Here is a 19,687-nt window from a genome sequence, read left to right as displayed (position 1 = left end):
TGGCTGTGTTACTGTAGATGAGTCAACAGCGAGGGAACACAAATAGTACTTGAACTGTCATCCAAGTATGAAAATGGGTCAGATAAAAATGGCAAGGCATAGCTCACTGAGCAAGAGGCTAGTGCTGAACAACATCCTACGTGTTGCCACTTATGCCTGGTTGGACTCATATCATTCCAAGCAAAGTTACGTTCAAATGATGTGATGTGGGCTCTCTGGTACAGCAGCTTGTGGAAAAGAAACCTTTAAACCTCTGGATTCCTGGAGAAGTTTGAGTTATTGGTGACTCTGCCTTGTGTGATTTGTAGGATGCTTGAAAAGAAAGTTTCTGTCCTAAAAAGCTTATTAAACACTATGTGTGAGTGACAGACATCAAGCACAGATGGAGGACCATGAAGTAAGCCAGTGGCCTCATTAGAGTGATCATGAATTGGGTGGTGAATCAAGTTAGATCGCCTCGTTTGGAAAATCAAAATTACTATACTGAATAGTCTTAAGGTACTTTTCTGTGTTAGTGTTAAAGCCAGTCATTGAGCTGCTTTGCTCTTGTGACTGCTTTTGTCCAAATGCTGCTGCTGCTTGTATGCCAGAACTGTTTTTTCCTGGCTACTCTAGAGTTGGGTCATCCTAAAGCCTGTTTCGAATGTGGCAAAAAGTGATGGCTCCTTCCACAGAGGTGTAACAAAATGCAGTGTTCAGGGCAGCTTCAGAATCTGGTTGTGTAGGCTTAGGCTAGTCACAAAAGTAGCTCAAATGCCAGGAATATTAACTTCAGCAGCTGCTCAGCTGCTGCGTTATTGTAAAAGCGCAAAAAAGTCAAGGGCGAGAGTGTTCTTTGTAAAGAGCAAAACTGAAGCAATGAAATCAAAACAGATTCAGTGTTGATGACACAACTTCCTCTGAGTTGAATCACCTTCACCTGATGTAGCTGTGGCAACAGAGGAAGAATCGCTCCCAAATACAGAAATGTGAGGAGTAAATTGAAATGGTGAGGTTTTTGATAAAACTTCTTTTGATTTTAGGGCCTTTCAGCTATCTTGATGATGTCCCATTTAAGATAGGAGACAAATTTAAAACCCCTGCGAAGGTTGGACTACCCATTGGTTTCTGCCTGCCTGATTCTTTTCAGCTTGTCAGAGAAGCCCAGGTAAGTGATATTTTTTTGCCTATACGGGTCTTGCACATATGATGCTGCAAATTGCTTTTAACAAGTATGTTGTAGTGGCACATCTTATGCCAGTAGTAGCAGAAGATCTGCTGGAATGTATAGTAAGGTAAAAAATATTTTGCATGGTAAGCCATGTTAAAAAAAAAAAAATCTCTGCTTATCAGTTACAAAAATGCATAATGACATTTATTTTCTTGTATCTACTCCAAAATGAACTATGTTTTTGTGTCTTGGTTAAAGATCTAAATGCTACCCTGATGTTGTTAAAACTAAGCAGTATCTTTTAAGAGGAAGAATTGTCCTCATTCTATGAATGTTTTTGAAGGTAACAGGTATGGCTGTATTTTGTGGGTTCTCAAAGTAATGGCTTGAAGAGATTTCCAGTTCCTGTGCTCTGTGCAGTTCTGAGCAGAAATGCTGCACCAGCCGTGCAGCAAAGAGGTTACAGTTTGGTACAGATTTCTTCCAGGTCTTTTAGGGTCATGACTCATACGTAACCATCTGGTAACAAAGATCTTCAAGAGCAAGATGTGGTCCTGGAAATATAGTTGGACTGCTCAGACACCAAAGAATATTGAAATTAATAGAACCCGGCACATCTGCCAGTGAGCTTTTCAAAATCACTGTGTTTGTAAATTGTGTATCTTCCTTTTTAGAGCCTTAGATCCAAGGGAAGGGAAGACTCTTCAGTGTACAGCTGAGATAACAGTTCTCCAGGTTTTCACTGAAGCCCACTATAGATAGGATATGATGCAACATAGTGAGTCTCAGAAAATCCTAGCAAAGGCATAGCAAGCCTTCCTGGTGTGTTGCTCTTTTGAGCTAGGACCTTGCAGTGCTGTTGCAAGAGTCCTGTTTGGTTATGTGACATCATTCTGGTAAGCAGATCGTAATTTTTCTGAGTCACAGGTAGGTTATACCCTGCACATAGCTCATTGGCTTTGTTCTCTAAATGTTCTCTCATTGTTTAGAGGGCACTGAAGATGTTTGGTCTTATAAGATATTAAAGCTGTAAATATGTTTAGTCTGTTTAGAACTTTGTACTCTGTTTGGCCACTACAGTGGCTCATGCAGTTAATAGTGGTAGCTTATATAAATGTCTCTCTGTGCTAACCCAGCCCTGTAAGAGCTGATGTTAAACGAGGAAAGTTTACAGGATTCAGCCATGCCAGTAATAGTGGCAAAAATGCTGCTGCAGGTTGGTGTCTCATCAAAGTTGCTGGTGTACCGTTTTTGTTGGTGAGCCTACCAGTGCCTCCTCAGCCAATGCGTGTACAGCTGATATCCAACCCTTCAGGTATCTTTTAGTGTGAACTGATTAGTACTGTACTGGTCTTCGGATGCAAAAAATACTCTGCAGTGGTCTTGGATGTAGTTCAGTAGTGCCGGGTCTGGGTGTTACAGTCTGCGCGTGACATCGGTCTGACTAATGCATTACACTACCAATAACTACATCTCCTCTTCTTCCCAAGAGGATGAGAGATCTTGTGATCATCAGTAGCTCTTAAGGAAAACTAAATGTAGGAAGGAGGCAAATTGTGCGATTCTAATCCAGAGTGTAGCAGACCTTGCTGCTGGATGCAAAATTAACTATTTCTGGTGTCTCCTAGTTCTGCCGGTCTGTAAGTTACAAGAGATGCTGCAGAAAAAAGTGACTGTGTTAATTCATGTAGCTCTTGGTCTGTCACTTAAGTTGCTGTTAAGGTAGTGACTGTGATTCTTACATGCTTATGTAAGTTGTATTTATTTTTTTCCCATCTCCTTTCCTCTCAGTATGACTTCTCCCTGGAAAAGAAAACAATTGAGTGGGCTGAAGATATCAAAAAAATTCAAGCTGCCCAGAAAGAAGCTGAACGCAAGGCTGAAGAAGCAATAGCAAACTCAAAAGTTGCTCCAGAGGACAACAGAATGGGGTTCCCAGAGGGGCCTTGCCCCGAGGCCATGCCTCCACCTATTAACCCCATACTCGCTAGTCTGCAGCACAATAGTATTCTTACCCCTACTCCAGCCAACAGCAGTGCTGTGAAGCAAAAAGTTCTTAGTCCACCTCATCCAAAAGCAGATTTCAACCCAGCTGATTTTGAATGTGAAGAAGACCCATTTGACAAACTGGAATTAAAAACTATTGATGATAAGGAGGAATTAAAAAACATTCTTGAAATTCATGTTGGTACTACTGGGCCAGTTGTTGCCCAACTGTTAGATAACAGCTTGCCCAAAGGAAAGTCTGAGTCTGTGTTACAAGATCAGGAAGTTTTGGCATCCATAGAAAGGGCCGCGTTGGACCTCAAGCCCCTTCACAAACCCAATGGCTTTATCACTTTACCGCAACTGGGAAACTGTGAAAAGATGTCCTTGTCTTCCAAAGTGTCCCTGTCCCCTATCACTTCAGTGAGCAGTATCAAATCCCTGTCCTTTCCTAAACTTGACTCCGATGAGAGTGATCAAAAGTCGTCAAAGCTCATGGGCACTTTTCACAGCACTAGTTGTCTCCGCAATGGCACTTTTCTCAGCTCTTTGCAGGCCTGTGCTCAGAATAAAGCTAGCGAACTGAATGGACACCACATGGTTGATCTTTCTGCTGTAAACGAGGACAGTGGAATGGAGACATCTACCTTATCCTCTTCATCCAGACTGCCGTCCCTGGCTTTGTCGACACTGTGTGCAGAAGAACAAAGCGCAGTGACCACGGTAAAATACAGCAGATTAAAATTGTGTGTATGGGGGTGATGCGGAGGTGCAGAGGCAAGTGTTGATTCTAAAACATTCAGCAGCTTAGTTTTTAAGCTTCTTTTAATGTGAGTCGTACGTAGATAGGACAGATCATGTACAGTAGTTCTTCATTAATGTGGGAAGCTCTTCGGTTCAAAGAGTCTTTATGTTGACAGTGTGAATCTCAGACGTACACACAGATTCCTTCACCCCGTTTCCTTCTGACAAAATCTGCTTTAGGTAAACTCATGGAATGTGTTTTCCAAAGAACTTAAGATCTGGACACCAATACCTATGAAGTCTAATGGAAAGTCTGTAGTCAGGTCCTCTAGCTGGCTCTAAAACAGCCTGAGAAATTGGAAGGCTTCTGTCAGATAAGCAGTGCATGAGTGGTTCTGAAGTCTTACTGGCATGCTGTAGGGTTTTTTGTTTTTTTTCCTAACACCATGTGCTCTACAGCAAGTGTCAGTGTTTCAGTTCTTTCATCTCTTTTTCTGGCTCAGGTTAAAGCATTATTGAGAAATACAGTGTTCTGGCAATTAGTGTATTTTTCAGAGCACAGCAGAAGAGGTGTTCATTGATCACAAGAACAAGCATAATGCAGTAAGCTTTGGCAGAAGTAGCAGTGTGCTTAGCAAGTGCTTACTGCTACAAATCAAATTCTGGGAGGAGATTCTGTCACTGTATGTAGCTCAGGTGAATTCTTGAAGCAGGAGGAGTCTCCAGGGATTAATGGGGAAGAGCACTTACAGCTAGATAGATGGGCCTTAAAATAGCCAAATTCTCACTCCAAGTATTTTAATCTTTATGCTGGAATAAATCGTGATCAAGAGCAGAAGTGTATTCTCTGGAATACTATTAAAAGAAGAAACAAAGAGTAAAAAAAAATCAAAAGACTTATTAGGAGGAGGAATACAGATCAGAATTTGAAACTTTGTGTTTGGAAGTAGCAAAACCAAGAAATTGGTGTGTTGACAGAACTAGTTATTTCTTTCTAAGATTGAAGACCCTGAATATACTTGCTTTAAATTTCCTCATTAATAAGGTCTTAGTTGATAGAAAATTACCTGAGTTGCAAGAAATGGAAGTAAATAGAGAAACAAAAATCTCCAGAGTATGAAAAGGAGAGACAAAAGTCAGAATTGTTGGTTGTGTCAGCTGTTGGTTGCGCTGCTTGGCAGACTGGTTCTGCAGAAATGGAACAGTTGTGCGGCCCTGGTGCAGGTTGGATCCCAGGCTAATGTGGAGGTTGAAGAGAACAGACTGGACATGGGTGGCCTCTCTGAACTGATGTAGTACTGAAGATATGTAATTTCTGTGCTGTCCGTCTGGAACTTCCCAAAGTGGACCTATTCCATATTGCTTACTTTTCTGCTGCCAGGTGTCACTTAACATCTCATATTTGTGATGAGTGACAGGAAATAGTCCTATGAGGTGGTTTCCTGTCTCCCCCAAGTTTCTGCCTTTGGGACTGTTAGAATGGGACAAATAGAGCCAAGTGGTGGATGAGTCCTTATGACTGGGCTGAGGTCAGTGCAGGGCTTTTAGAAATAGGTGTGGGAGACACTGGCTTTAGAAACCAGGTGAGAGCTGAAGTAAGTGCTTAGCTCCTTTTCAACCCAGCAGAAGAGGAAGTACCGGGTTTTGCATCAAAGATAAGTATCATTAGCCATTGGGAACAGGACAGTTGGTGAAAGCGTTAAACTGGAATGCCATTTTGTTTGTACGTGACATATAAACTGCAGTGCTTTGAAAGTGGAGAAGATGGGGGGAGGGTGTATGTTTCTCTTAACCCTTGTCAGAGTAAAAAAAAAAAATATATATATATATATATTATATTATATATTATATATATAGATGTTTCTAGGCACAGACCTTAGAACCCATCAGTGTCACTCAGCAAGCCACTGGGTCAAGAACTGAAGAGATGTCAGCATGTTACAGAGCTCTGTGAGCTTGTAGCTGCCACTGTGACGGAAAAAGCAAGCTTACAATTATTGGAGAAGGAGTGCAGCCTTCTTAGAATGTAATCTACTTATAGAGTGCTGAGAGAACAAACAGTCCTTATAATGGCTGCATCCGAAGCAGCGCGGCCAGCGGGGCGAGGGAGGGGATCCTGCCCCTCTGCTCTGCGCTGTGACACCGCACCTGGAGCGCTGCGTCCACAGCTGGAGTGCTCAGCACAGCAGAGACGGGGGCCTGCTGGAGAGCGTCCAGAGGAGGGCCGCACGAATGGTCAGGATGGAGCAGCTCCCTGTGAGGACGGGCTGAGAGCTGGGGCTGTGCAGCCTGGGCAAGAGGAGGCTGAGCGAGACCTGAGGGCGGCCTGTCTGTGTCTAATGGGGGCTGTAAGAAAGACAGGGATAGACTCTTCAGTAGGTCTGCTGTGGGATAGGGGGAAATGGTTTCAAACTAAAAGAGAGAAGATCTAGGTTGGATATAAGGAAGTTTTTTAAAAGGATGGTAAGGCACTGGCACAGACTGCCCAGTGAGGTGGTGGATTCCTCATCCCTGGATGAGGTCGGGCTGGAGGGACTGTGAGCACCTGATGGAGCTGTAGGTGTCCCTGCTTATTGCAGGGGAGTTGGACCTTTAAGGTGACCTTTAAGGATCCCTTGCAACTCAAACAATTCTGTGATTCTGTGGCTATTTCATACTACATATGTCTGCATAACTTGTCTAACCCACATACTTGTCATACCTGGTACGGTAGCCACAGTCCCTGATCTTTTCATGAAACCTTTTTCCCAGTAGTGGCAATATGTAATGTTCATCACCTTATTTGTATGTTGTCCAACAGGTACACCCAGACAAGGAGACAGAAATCCCTATGGTAAGTTCTGACATCCTTTGTGGTATTTATACAAAGCTACTGACGTGGTTCCTTAAGTAATGTTTCTTTGGATACTGAAAATCTTAGGCAGTGAGTAAACTAAGGATAAGGGAAGCAGTCTTCACTTCCTCCAAGGTAAAGGGATTGCCCGTATCATATGGGTCTTTGCAGTTGCAAAGATTAGTTGTTAGAAATTTTTAGTATATAGCAGGAAATCTGGGTAATGAAATGTTTCTTTGAGAGGAAAGTGTGGTGGGAGTTGAACTGTTCACAGTGCTTGTTTTTGTCTTAATGATGAGTAGCTTCTGAAGGGCACTCTGGAAGACTCCAACTGATTTTTTTTTTTTTTTTTTTTGTGGGATATCCTGGTTTGGCACAGAAACGGGGAACTAAGGAAATATAAAAGATGACCATCATCTAAGCTTCTGGGATTTCCTTTCTAGGTAACACACCAAAATTTCCCAGTGTCTAAAGTGCCCAACAACACGACCTGCACAAAGCAGTCGGGTGTTCCTTTTCCGGAGTTACAGCAGGCTCTCTCTGCTAGCGAGAGGCAGTGCGTAGAGACAGTTGTCAACATGGGATATTCACCTGAGAATGTCCTGAAAGCCATGAAGAAGAAGGGGCAAAACATAGACCAGGTAAGAGCTTGCACGGGGAAAAAAGAACCTTCAAGTTTGGATTCTGCTGAGATGCAGCCTTGGCTTTGCAAAATGGAGGAGGTGGGAATGCTTTAACAGTGGTTTTGCAGAACTGCAGAGAACTTGTCACCTTCTCAGAAAAAGTTTCCAAAACCAAAGATGCCTTTCCCTGGAGGTCTGCTCTTGTGGCTTACTGGAGCCAGAAAAGGCTCTCTAAGGCAGTACTGACCAACTTTCTTTGTGTGCTCTGACTGTGGTGCTTCCTGCCTTGTGTTGCCTGAAACACTTGCTAAAACCGGGTCACACACAGAGCATAAAGCTCCGTGGATTGAAGTGTGGCTCTGGGTCTTGGATCGCCTTCAAACAAAGAAACATTTTGAAGCAAGAGGAGTGTGGCTAGACTTTGTGTGCTGGCCCTGTGCTCCCTGTGCATTGTGTGGAACATTACAGAGGAATTCCTCCACCCAAGATAGCTTCTGCTCTGTGTAGGATTTGGCATCTTGTAGATCTGCTTTGCTTGCCCACTGTCTGTGAACTGAGCCGTGTAAGAAGCTGTAGTGCCAAACAGAAGAACGTCCACCTGTAGGGCAGTTTTAAATCCTGCTGTATTTGCATGCTGCTTTCTCTCTTGTTCTTAGTGCTGCCTTTTTCCTGCCTGACTTTCTGCCCCTACCTCTCAAAGCTGAGAATGGGTAAGCACAGTGGCAGCAGTTTCTGGAAGTGTGAGTAGGGATTTGCAGCGTCTTGACATGTTGAGGCATTCTTAAAAAGCTGAATGCTTCCAGGCTTCATTTCAGCTCTTCAGTTTGAGAGGAAACTAAAAGCTGACTTAGGTTGACAGCTGAACCTACAGTATCACTAAAAATATGTGTAGTATAAAAAGCACAGTTAATCTTAAATTCCTGCCCTTGCTCAGTGATTAGGAAATGGAAGATGAAGAACAAAGAAGGACAGAGGACTTGTTTCCTTTTTCTGAACTCTTACGAGTCATCTGAATACAGAGCAGGGACAGTTTTATCTTGTTCCCTGGGATGGAGTCCTGCTCTCTTCCTCTGGATGTACAGAGAGTGCAACCACGTGCTGCGAATGTCACTGTGAAATTAGCTTTTCTTTCCCTCAGGTTTTGGATTACCTGTTTGCACACGGACAGCTTTGTGAAAAGGGCTTTGATCCACTTCTTGTTGAAGCGGCTTTGGAGATGCACCAGTGTTCAGAGGAGAAGGTGAGGGCACGTTGTCCTAAACATTAGTCAGAATGCACTATGAAAGGGAATTCCAACAGTAGTTCCTCTAAAGTGATGAATGTAATTCTAGCTTCATGGTAATGCTGAGCTGCTTTCAGAACTACCTACCAAAGAATATCCAGGTGGTGATGTGTGTTGATGTGTTACAGTTCTTCATTGCTTTATTTACCATTACTTGCATGCATTTTTATGGGAAGATTTTTTTAAAGACACAGGTTATTTTGGTTGCAATGTTTTGAATAAAGTGTCCTCTTTTGGCAAAGTGCTTGGTTCGGAGACAGTTAATTTCGGAAGTAGCAAATTATTTCCAAAACCCTGCCAGCTTGTCCTGGCTATGAGTTTCCTCTGTTGTATAAATGCATCTGCCTGGCTGCTCAGCAAATTGAGCTAGGTATCTGTCTGAAACAAGCTGGAAAGTACAGTTTCTGTGGGCCTGGTTTATGCTGTGTGTGTACTTTAGAGGCACTGAAGTTACAAGGGCAGGAACAGATAGGTAGCCAGGGCAGGGGATGGTGGAATGGCTTTTCAGTGTATGCCAAGCTGTTGTGTGCAGAGCCATTACAGGAAATCTTAAGAGGTGCTGTCTTGTCCCCACAAATGTTCACAGCTACTGATGAGCTTGTAAACAGAAACAGTATGAAGATAAATGACTGTTTATAAGACAGGTTTGCTAGAAGCTTAACCCTCCCACTCCTCACCCTCTGCAAATTGGAAATAACTAGTTTCCTGATTGTTCATTTTAGTGTGTTTTTCCCCTCTGGAGTGGAGGCAATGCAGGTAGCAGAATGTTCATAGGAATTTAAGTTGTTTTGCTACTTGTCACTAGTTTTCAGAGCTCAGTTAGGATTTGTTTGATGTTGGTAGCTTAGCACACTGTGTTAAAAGGACTCTGGTAATATCCCAGTTTTACCCTAGATTTGGAAGAGCCATTTGACAGCAAAGGCTGTTTTATCATTGTGAAGTCAAAATAGCTTGAAAAAATTGCAGTAGCAGTGGGAGTTGCTGGATGAAGAGCAGGGAAACATTGATCTGGGTGTCTGAATTGGGCCAGGCTGATGAATTTGTTTACTAAGAGGCACACTCCCACAGACTAAGCCTTGGTACCTGTGTTGAAGAAGACTCGGAAATTCAGAACTGCAAATGTTGGAAATTGAAAATGAGGCCCAGTGGTTTGCTGCATAGAGAGACAGAGCTCTGCCAGGCTGGATGGAGTGGGTAACTTGGTGTAGTGGGAGTCATCCCTGCCCATAGCTGGGAGTTGGAACTGGGTGGTCCCAGAGGTCTTGTCCAGCCCAAACCACTCTGTGATTCTGTGACCGTCATGGGAGTAGACTTTTCTTCAAATTGAACTTGTAGGGCTGTACTTAGGGAGTGGGACCTGACCCGATGGAGTGTCTGCTTGCTGTTGACTGTCTGTGTGCTAAATTCCAGATCCGACAAAGACTGAGCACTGATCCTCTGTTTTTCTTGCAAATAATTGTCTGTCTCTTTCAGATCACGGAACTTCTCCAACTTATGAGTCAATTTAAAGAAATGGGCTTTGAACTAAAGGACATTAAGGAGGTCTTATTATTACATAACAATGACCAGCAGAATGCTTTGGAAGATCTAATGGCCCGTGCAGAAGCCAGCTGAAGCACATTCCTGAGTTCTTGGCGTGCAATGGAACAGCCCCACCACCTTCACGTTCAGTGTGACTTGCTCTCAGCAAGGAGTCCAGTTTTTTGCGTACATGGGAAAGTGAATGAGCAAGCCTGCCTGCGTGCATCACTCCAGCATTTCTCTTTTCACTGGGAGCCAACTTTCTTTCTTAAATTAAATTTTTGAAGTGTCCTTTCCTAAGTTTCCTTTTTCCAGCTTGGCCACGGAGATTTTAGACTGCCCAGCTGCTCTACTGGAATTGTATATAGTCAGAGACAAGAGTGGTCCTCCTCACTGTTGCACTGGAGTTGGACAGGGGATTACTAAATTTGTTCTGAAACATATAATGCTTTGGTTCTTTGAAGCTGCTTTCTTGGTGTCTGCTTGTACTGAATTACTTGACTGTGTCACAGTCCAGATTATCGGGTTAAATCTGACCGTTAGTGCAATGGAGTTTTATTTTTTGATTGAGAGTTAGTCTGTAACTTAGTGAAACACTGGTTTGGAAACTGTCGCCATGCATAAAGAGAGAAGCTGTTCCTCTTGTTTCTTCTTTAACTCATGCATCCAACACTTCTGCAGACGTAAGTGTCCTATGCTAAGTGGTTATAAGTTCTCTTGAAATATAACCCAGACCTGCAATTTGTGGTGGTTCTTGAACCTGAAGGCAGAGAGCTGGGGCTCAGTATTCTTAATCCCCCTGGCTTGTAAGATATTTAAGAAAATGCTCTGCTAGGAAATCAGTTATCTTTTGTTCTAAATAATATTCAGTGTGATGCAGGAGGTTTCTTTCAAGCACTTTCTTTAAAATAAACATACTTGCTGCATTAGTTCCATTTTTCACACTGCTGTAGAATTACATAATAACACCTAGTACTAGAAATCAGGTAGTCATAGAATCATAAGATAAGAATTGGAAGGGACCTCTGGAGATAGAGTAACTGCTTGCTAAAGCAGGTTCCCTCCAGTAACTTGCATGGGAATATGTCCAGGTGGGTTTTGAAATCTCCAGAGAAGGAGACTCCACCTCTCTGTGCAGCCTATCCCAGTGCTCTGTCATACTCTTAAATAAACCCTTGTGGAATCTATCCAACAACAAAATGTCCATTTCCTCAGAAAAATGTGGAAGCATAGAAAGCATGTTTTGAAGGGGCTTCTCCTGCACTAGCTGTTTAATAAGCAAGGAAAAATTCTATCACTTCTGTTCTTACTCCATTTTCCAGAAGGCAAATCCTTCCAATGAGTATCAGAGTAACTTGCAAGAAGCTGAAGTTCCAGAGATACAAGCATCAGCTCTGCACTTTATCCTGGAGTTCCAGTGCTGCCTCTTATTTCAGTCCAGTCAGATGATGTCAGGAGCACTGCCTCTGCTGCTGGTTTTAACTTCTCTCTTGTTCCTTCTGGAGGACCTGCTGGAAGAGCTAATGTGCATAGTGCTCTTGAGGTGACTGGTTGGTGTTGATGTTGCCAACCATGTTGCTTGCCATAGTTGATGTGAGATTATCTAAAAACAGGAGGATAACACTGAATCATCTGGGACTGGTGAAAAGAAATCCAAACTTATCACATCTGAGGAAATGCTGAATATTGGAATGGCATGGGATAGTCTGTTAACAGCTGAGGAATAACAGTATCAACTCTGACAGATGATGGCTGATGCACAAGAACCCTCTTGGTTGGGCTTCTTGTGTTTCCAGCAAGAGTATGTGCGTCATTTTGGCAGAAGGATCTTCTCAATTTCATCCAAAGAGTTTTTAGTTGTCAAGTGAGTGATACCAACTTTCTCCTTGTTTTCCTCATTGCCCCCCCTCTTGAAACATGGTTTTCTAACAGCACTGGATTTTTCTGTTTTGGTGCACTGTGGACTTCAGATTATCACACCACCTTTTTTAGGCTTCGTGGACTACAAGGAACCATCTTGGAGTTTAATCCTGAACATTCATCAAGGATTTCCACGACGAGCCCATCTACTATTAGGCTCTGATAAGATGCCTTTTTGTTCCAGATGGAATGGATCCAGGTGGGCAGCTTATCGAATCATTCATTTGAAGATGAAGAGTAGCATCAAAACATTGCAGCTGTGTGTGATCAACAGCCTGGCATGGGATTGTCAGTCTCATTTTTCACAGAGGGCACATCAGAGATAATTGTAGACTGGCAGTTTTGCTGTTGGGATCCGTACTTAGTTTTTCTCTATTTAGTGCTCTAGAATGATAAGGGTTCTGGATACCTTTCACTTTTAACCTCTGCAAAAGCATAGCTGTAGTGAGCTGACAAATGAGAAACGAGAAACACAGACATGGAGTAATTCTTTCCAATTTCAGAAGCCCAGGAAATAGAAGTCTATTCTGGCACTGCTGATGACAGCCTAATTGGAGATGTTGTATTCAAGGGGCATCCAGATTCCTTCTGTTTAATTCCGTTTGGTGGTTGTGGAGTGTATTCAGCAATGGAAACAGCTTCTTATTTACTTCAATGCACAAACTGTTAGGGCAGTTATCTTCTTGAGGGCGGTTTGTTTCTGCTTGGCATAGTCTTAGCTGAACTTGGACTTATTAATCTCTTTTGTCCCCCTGGCAAGAAGACCCTGGAAACACAGATTTTTTCTGACCTCCTGAGATGTAAAGGAAAGAGGGGAAAAAACTTATCTTGGAACCTCTGAATACAGCTCTGTACTAAACTTACAGGCTTATTGAGTAGTAGTACATCAAGCACATTCAAAAAAGGCAGGCTTTTCAGCTGGATGTCAGGATGGATGGGTGGGATGGAAGGGGGTGGCTCTGCATCTCAAAGTGAGCGTTAGTGTCTTGCAGGAGCACAAAAGTGCCAAAGGAAAGTGAGATGTGACTAAAGTAGAAGGCAGTATGTGAATCCCAGCAGTATCCTGCCCAGGCTCTATGGGTGAGGGACATCCACATGAAAAACAGCAGGCTTTATAGCTGATAAATCCGGAGGTCCTTTGATTGTCCATGGTACCTACATCTGTAGAGTTCATAGAATCATAAGGATTGGAAGGAACCTCTGGAGGTCATCTGGTCCTGCCCCCTGCTAAAGCAGGTTCCCTAAGTAGATTGCACAGGCAAGTGTTCATATAGGTCTTGAATATCTCCAGAGGAGGAGACACCACAACTTCTCTGGCAGCCCGTTCCAGTGCTCCGTTACCCTCGCAGTAAGAAAGTTCTTTTGCATGTTGGTATGTATGAAACTTCCTGTGTTCCTGTTCAGTCTCATTGCCCCTTTTCCTGTCACTGGGAACCACCAAAAAGAGCCTGCTCCCATCCACTTGACACCTGCTCATAGATATTTATAAGCATTGATCCCCCCCTCAGTCTTCTCCAGGCTGAACAGCCCCAGCTCTCAGCTTTTCTTCATACAGGAGATGCTCCTATCCACAGCCAACCCTGTGGCCCTCCACTGGACTCTCTGGGTAGTTCCCTGTCTTGAACAGGGCACAGTTCTCTAGGTGTGACCTAACCAGGACAGAAAGAAGGAGGATCACCTCCCTCAACCTGCTGGCCACACTTCTTAATGCATCCCAGAATACCATTGGCCTTCTTGGCTACGGGGGCGCACTGCTGGATCATGGCCTACCTGTCATCCACCAGGTCCTTCTCTGCAGAGCTCCTCTCCAGCAGGTCTCCTAGCCTGTACTGATGCAGGTTAGTCCTCACCAGGTGTAGGACCTACTCTCACTCTTGTTGAATCTCATCAGGTTCCTCTCCGCCCAACTCCCAGCCTGTCCAGGTCTCCCTGAATTGCAGCACAGCCTTCAGACATGTCAGCCCCTCCTCCTGGCTTTGTATCATCAGCAGACTTGCTGAGGGTGGACTCCATTCCTTCGTGCAGGCTATTGATGAAGATGTTGAACAGGACTGGAATGAGCACCAGTTCCTGGGGAACATCAGCAGGTCCTGGAGTTTTATTTGAACTGCTGGGCTGCAGCTGCTCTTCAGTAAGTGCAGAGCCCTCATCAGGAGGTCATCTTGGTCTGCTTTTATTATGCCCAACAGAGCCCAACAACTTTTGCAGTTCAGAAATATAGGAACTTTATATAATATTCTGCAGTTCCTTGAAATCTGCAATTTTCTATGCACTGATAGCACCAAGTATTATGCTGTGCATTGTTCAAGTTCTAAATGCGTAAAATATCAACAGTCTTGAGGCATCATTAATTTGCTGATTCTGCAGAAGAATAATTAATAAAACCCTCAGATATGACTCCCAGCATCATGGTTCCCATCGCTCATGCTCTTTGACTTCAGCTGATGAAGAACTTGCTGGATATTACAAGCCCTGGGCCTGCTTTCTCCTCTAGGCATGCATGGATGTGGTCTGCTTTGGGCAGAGCTACCAGAGGTCTCCAGAGAGGTGGATGCAGAGGTAGAAGGTGCTTCTTTTTTCTGTGGCTTATTTTTGTTCTATTTAAAACAAAACAAAACAAAACAAAACAAAAAAAAAAACACAACAAAAACACACACACAAAAACAAAACAAAAAACAAGAAGCTTGGGGATCAAAACTCATGTTAGAACATGGAGCTGGGAGAATTGGACTCTGGGAAGGGAAGACAGCCCAGCTCCTTACCTCAATTCACGTTTTTCAATAGTGAGTTTTTTAGTTCGTCAGGACTCTGAAGGGGATTGCATTGATTTCCATTATTTTATTAAAATACATCCAAAACATCTCATCTGGTGTCAGTGTTAGCTCCTGGAATTCTCCTATGAGGTGCACGACATTAATTACCTTTATTTAAAACAGAATGATGTTAAAATGTAGCTGGCAAGCATCCAGGAGATCTGGGGATAGATGATGAGCAGGACTAGGGCTGGCTTCCAATGGACTGTATGCTGTAACACTGAGCCTCACCTCGCCAGCTTCCAGTGATGGGACTAAGGTCAAAGCTTGTGTAAGAAAGGCATTCCAGCCTGTAGGGCAACAATTAATTTCTGGTTTGGAGCTGGCCCTCTGGGTTCAGGTAAAGCAGGTGCCCAGCTCTGCTTCCCTGATGCAAAATAGGAGTTTGAAACATGAAAATAGGGTTCCTGATAAGTCAGAAAAGCTGGAAAGTAGAAAAAAGAAGTGTTTACCGTTACTGCTATGAGCAGTTTGTTGTGTTGCTTGTTTAGCTTCTCACACCTAATTCTGAACAGGTTCCTGTCTGGCAGTAGACAGTCCTGAACAGGCAAGAACCGTTGCCAGTGAAGAAGCAAAGTATTTAGATCAAACCTCTGAATAAAGTCATCTTTCTGGTTAATGTGTGTTAAGTTCTTTCCACAGTCGCTGGAACCACGCTGTAATAACCTCTTTGCTCAATCCGTGGTAGTGAAAGATGGAAAGTGATACTTATGAAGCCCTTGTTACTTACGAAGTCTCTTGTTATCCAAGAGGAATACCAGTGGGTGTTTTCCCTGCAGCGTTGCTCTTGCATCTGTAGTGAGTTTTCTGGATTTTGCATCATGGGGTGGCTGAAGCTGGGAGTGTGTTCTTGAGGTGGCTGATAGGGAATGAAGCCATGGAGTGGTGGGGATTAACCAAGTGCGGTAGGGGAAAGGTGCTTCTAAAGAAATGGCATAGTGTGATGAGATTTGGTTGTTTTGGGCACCGTGCATCATTAGTTACTCTGGTACTGTTATGAACAAAGCTCGGTGTGGAAGTGTTGGGTTGGGGCTGGGTCTCTGAGATCAGCAGATTGATTCACATGCCTGGTAAATGGCTTTCGGTGTTGTAACTTTGTCAGAGGTTGTTCTGCCTTTTGTGCTAGCTGCTGCTGAATACTGAGATCTGTCTGTCACAATGAGAAGTGTGCAGGCAAAGTCCAAGCTGCAGACTGTGCTTGGAGCCAGAGCCCTAGTGCTGCCTGCCGGCGCCTGGCTGGCGCTGCTGGAGCTGACCGTGCCCCACGAGCTGTCCTTGTGCTGTCGTAGGCGAGTTGGTTCCTGGTTCTGATGTGGGTTTTCTGTGACACCTGGCTGGGCAGCTCTCCTTGCCCTCCGCCAGCTGGGCAGGCAGCTCGCTTCTGCTGAGATGATCTTCTACAATCAAACATTTTTACAGTCATTTGGATCATGTCTACTTTAGAAATTTTACCAGAGTTCTGTAGTAAACTGAATTTTATTTTAAATGATGTAAATTATTCAAATAAAATATCAAGCATCTGCATAGCATTAATAGTCTTTCTTTTACTTGCATACAAAAGTGATTCCGCCTTACTCAGTATTTATTGGATTGTATGCGGTCAGGCTCTCAAAATCTTAGCAAAAAACACACAACCTGCTGTAACAAAAATCATATACATTCTTCAAGTTGAAATGAAAACCATTCATATCAGGTGTCAGTGCAGTATCAAACAGCTGGAGGGGGTGACACTGGCACTGGTAGCACACTCACATGGGTTAAAGCAGCATCCAAGTAATAACCTGAGGGTGGAGAGGAGAACGGTACCATTTTCTGTAACTGCTCCTGTCGTTTCTTTTGCAAACTGCGAGCCCAGTTTTGGTGTCTCACAGGCATGCAGCACTTCAAGCATGGCAGCAGCCCTGTTATTGCTGAAGAGAAGTGAGTTTTTGCAGTTAGGGTTGCTTTTTTAATTTTTAATTTTAGCAGAGTCTCATGTCCAGCAGGGAATATAAACTGTGAATAGACTGCACCTGGTTCAATATAATTGTTAACCTCATGGATTAGCTAGATGGCTTCAGTTTTAAAAAGACTTTTAATTGCTACATATTTTTATAGCATTCCTGGCTGTTTCTGCATTGAACAAGTAGTTCCTGTTCTGAGGACTTATACTGGTGCTCAGATTTGCCAGACTTGCTTGTTTTCCAGAGTAGGCCTGCTGCACAGGTGGCTCAGTTTTAATAACGGAGAAAATGCCACTTTTCTTTCACTTGTGGGAATTTTTCCCACTCCTCTGTCTTGTTACAACCACCTCTGAAAATACTGAGGTTAGGACGTGCCACATCATGCTGTGTGAATGGCTCTTATGTGTCGCGTTATGAATGCCCAGCTTGGCTAAGACTCTGAACATGTTTTTGCTGAGTTGGTCTTTAAAAAGCAGTTCCCTACTGGGTTAAAGTACACTTAATTGATCCTCATGTCCCAGGTGCCAAAGTACATGGAGGGAAAGTTTTCCCCCCTCTACCAGCTAGCATTACATTGCTGCAGGACCTCTCATTTTCTTCTGACCTGTGACACATCCTGCATTCCCACATTCCTCTTCAAACTTATTTGCAAAAGTAAGGCAGCTCTGTGACGGCCTCATTTTGTGTGTTTGCTGAGAACAGTGGGAACTACTGTAATTGCTTGCATCTGTTTTTACTTTCAGAAGGTGTAAGGACTGCCTAGCTGCCTTGTGTTCTCCTTACCTTACGTACAGGGAAGCTAGCCCTGTCTCCAGGAGGACATGAGATACTGAGACTGAAGAATCTTGCTCCTGAATGCCTCATTTCTCTGAGGAAAGAAGGCTTCCTAAAACAGGACTGGGAGACCTCATTTCAGGTGTGATATGCTGGTAGCCTAAGACCTAAGATATGGAACCATCCTGAAGGCCAACATCAACTCAGGCCCTGCAGGGGCTCCATTCTCTGCTCCACACAGCATTCTCACTTGCAAGATGGAGACTCTTCCATGCATACACCATAATCCCAATAGATCAGGGCACTAATGTAAGACCTTCTTCCTCAATTACAGTTGTAATCCTTCCCCTCCACTTCTGCTACCCAGTGCTATGCTGTGTGATGTTCCTGGGAATGCTTGCAGCAAATATGCAATCCAGATAACTGAGTAACTGCTATTGCTGTAGCTGTTGCTCTGCAACTCCCAGGCTCCTCTGGGTAGCTGCAGAAGCAAGCAGCAACATTCACAGCTGGTCAGAGAGCAGTTTTCCTAACCATTGGCATTTATGCACTGAGCAAACTTTGATCTATTACAGGCATAACTGAGGAAACACTGAGGTGGCCAATTATGCTGTGGCAGCCCAAATTTTGCAATGAGAGCGCTTGCACATTCTTGTTTACACTAGCACATTTCAAGGTCAATTGTGGCTTCAGCAAGAGGGGTTGTGTGACTCAACCATGATGCACACGTGGCAGCAGGGATCCTGCAGGGTTCCAACTGTTCGTTTGGTTGTTCTTGACTAAAACATCAGCTTCGTGCCCCAACAGCACTGTTAGCCTCTTAAATCCCACCACCTATAACTGGACTCTTCTGATGTGAAAAATCAACTGTCAACCCAGACCATGCACACTCTGGCTGAGCTGTCACGCAGAGATCAGACAGCATGCAGACAGTAAGCTTTGGATCCTTACTGTTAGCACCAGTGTGAAATTCAAGAGCTTAGTAACATGCTAGATGACCTACAGGATGAAGTCCCATGTACATAAGCCTTCTACTTGACCAATTGTTGGCTCTGACTTAAGTGACTTCTAGAAGTTATGGAGCATTAGTCCCAAGCAAAGAACAAATGCTCAAATAGTCATTCTTCTGAAGGGACCGGTACTTCTTGTCCTGCCTTGATTTTCATTTAATTTTGGACTTGTTCCTTTGGTATCCTTTACCAGTGCCTTCTCTCTGTTTCCTCACTTCTGTTTGCAAGTACTTTTCTGGATAGCTTTTGAACATTTCTACTTGTACCTTGCTTCAAAATGCTGTGTGTTTTTTTCCTTTCTCTCCAATTTTCATGGCCGAATAGAAGTGCCTCTTACACAAGAAGCTCTGAATACTGTGTACAGGACTGCCAGCTGCTTGGTGAGATCTTTACAGGCTGCTGAACGTCACATATAGGAAGGGTGCAGCTCATTGTCGGGTGTTAAAGAAATAGAATCCTTGCGGTAGTCAAGCCAAGTAGTCACCTTTCATTTACTGAGAATTTTCTCCAACCTTATCTAAATTGCACACCAATCACAAACATCAAACTAAAAGCAATCCCCTACCCACGTACACCCTGCAGCACCAGCTGCAGTGAAACACTGGCTGGGTCCAAAACTGTTCTGGTGCTGTTCTTGTGCATACGTAAGAAAGGAAGGTCTAAACCGGTGGAGACGTTTGCAGAGATGTGTCAGGACTAGAAGAATCAGATAAATAGATCTGAAGTTGAGCTCTCATGGTTTGGATACACTTTGACTTCAGTACCAAGATTTCATCTAGCTTAACGATGAAATTCTGAAAATCCTGGGAAAGAAGGCAAAAAGAAAATTAGAGAACAAGAGTAGCAACAGGTTGTAGCATATTTTTGGTATTGTTTTCCATTCTGCAGTGGAATGCATTTAATCAGTTTTTCCTTCTTGATGTCCTGACTCTCGTAAACAGCAGAACTCAATGCCTCTAAATACTGAATAGCAACCTGCCGTACAGTAGGATAAAATGTGATATGAAACTAATTAAAACTGAAATGGATGCAGTTGTTTTTAAGTAGGGCTTGCATTAATAAGGGAGCACTCAGAGCAGAATTTGGTG

At 43.5% G+C, this 19,687-nt stretch overlaps 2 protein-coding genes and 1 pseudogene across 4 annotated transcripts in view; 1 reads left to right on the top strand and 2 right to left on the bottom strand.

Moving 5' to 3' along the window:
- The window catches only part of UBAP1 (ubiquitin associated protein 1), a 31,123-nt gene extending 20,055 nt beyond the window's left edge, over positions 1-11,068 (top strand). For both annotated transcript variants that reach the window (XM_042831253.1, XM_042831252.1), the window contains exons 3-8: positions 1,023-1,147; positions 2,942-3,859; positions 6,681-6,713; positions 7,157-7,354; positions 8,475-8,576; positions 10,092-11,068. In XM_042831253.1, coding sequence (XP_042687187.1) covers positions 1,023-1,147; positions 2,942-3,859; positions 6,681-6,713; positions 7,157-7,354; positions 8,475-8,576; positions 10,092-10,232 — 1,517 coding nt within the window. In that variant the 3' untranslated portion in view covers positions 10,233-11,068. The remainder of the gene's footprint in view (positions 1-1,022; positions 1,148-2,941; positions 3,860-6,680; positions 6,714-7,156; positions 7,355-8,474; positions 8,577-10,091) is intronic.
- A 1,045-nt stretch (positions 11,069-12,113) lies between these two features.
- On the bottom strand, positions 12,114-13,822 carry LOC122166968 (annotated as a pseudogene).
- A 2,507-nt stretch (positions 13,823-16,329) lies between these two features.
- Positions 16,330-19,687, bottom strand: part of KIF24 (kinesin family member 24) — a 32,202-nt gene continuing 28,844 nt past the window's right edge. For both annotated transcript variants that reach the window (XM_042831250.1, XM_042831251.1), the window contains one exon: positions 16,330-19,402. In XM_042831250.1, the coding sequence (XP_042687184.1) occupies positions 19,259-19,402 (144 nt within the window). In that variant the 3' untranslated portion in view covers positions 16,330-19,258. The remainder of the gene's footprint in view (positions 19,403-19,687) is intronic.

Source organism: Centrocercus urophasianus, unplaced genomic scaffold, assembly GCF_019232065.1.
Source record: "Centrocercus urophasianus isolate 14NV4802_14NV808 unplaced genomic scaffold, USGS_Curo_1.0 seq_35, whole genome shotgun sequence".
NCBI classification, from domain to species: domain Eukaryota; kingdom Metazoa; phylum Chordata; class Aves; order Galliformes; family Phasianidae; genus Centrocercus; species Centrocercus urophasianus.
Note: the sequence above shows the minus strand (reverse complement) of the source record. Positions and strands in the feature narration are given on the sequence as shown.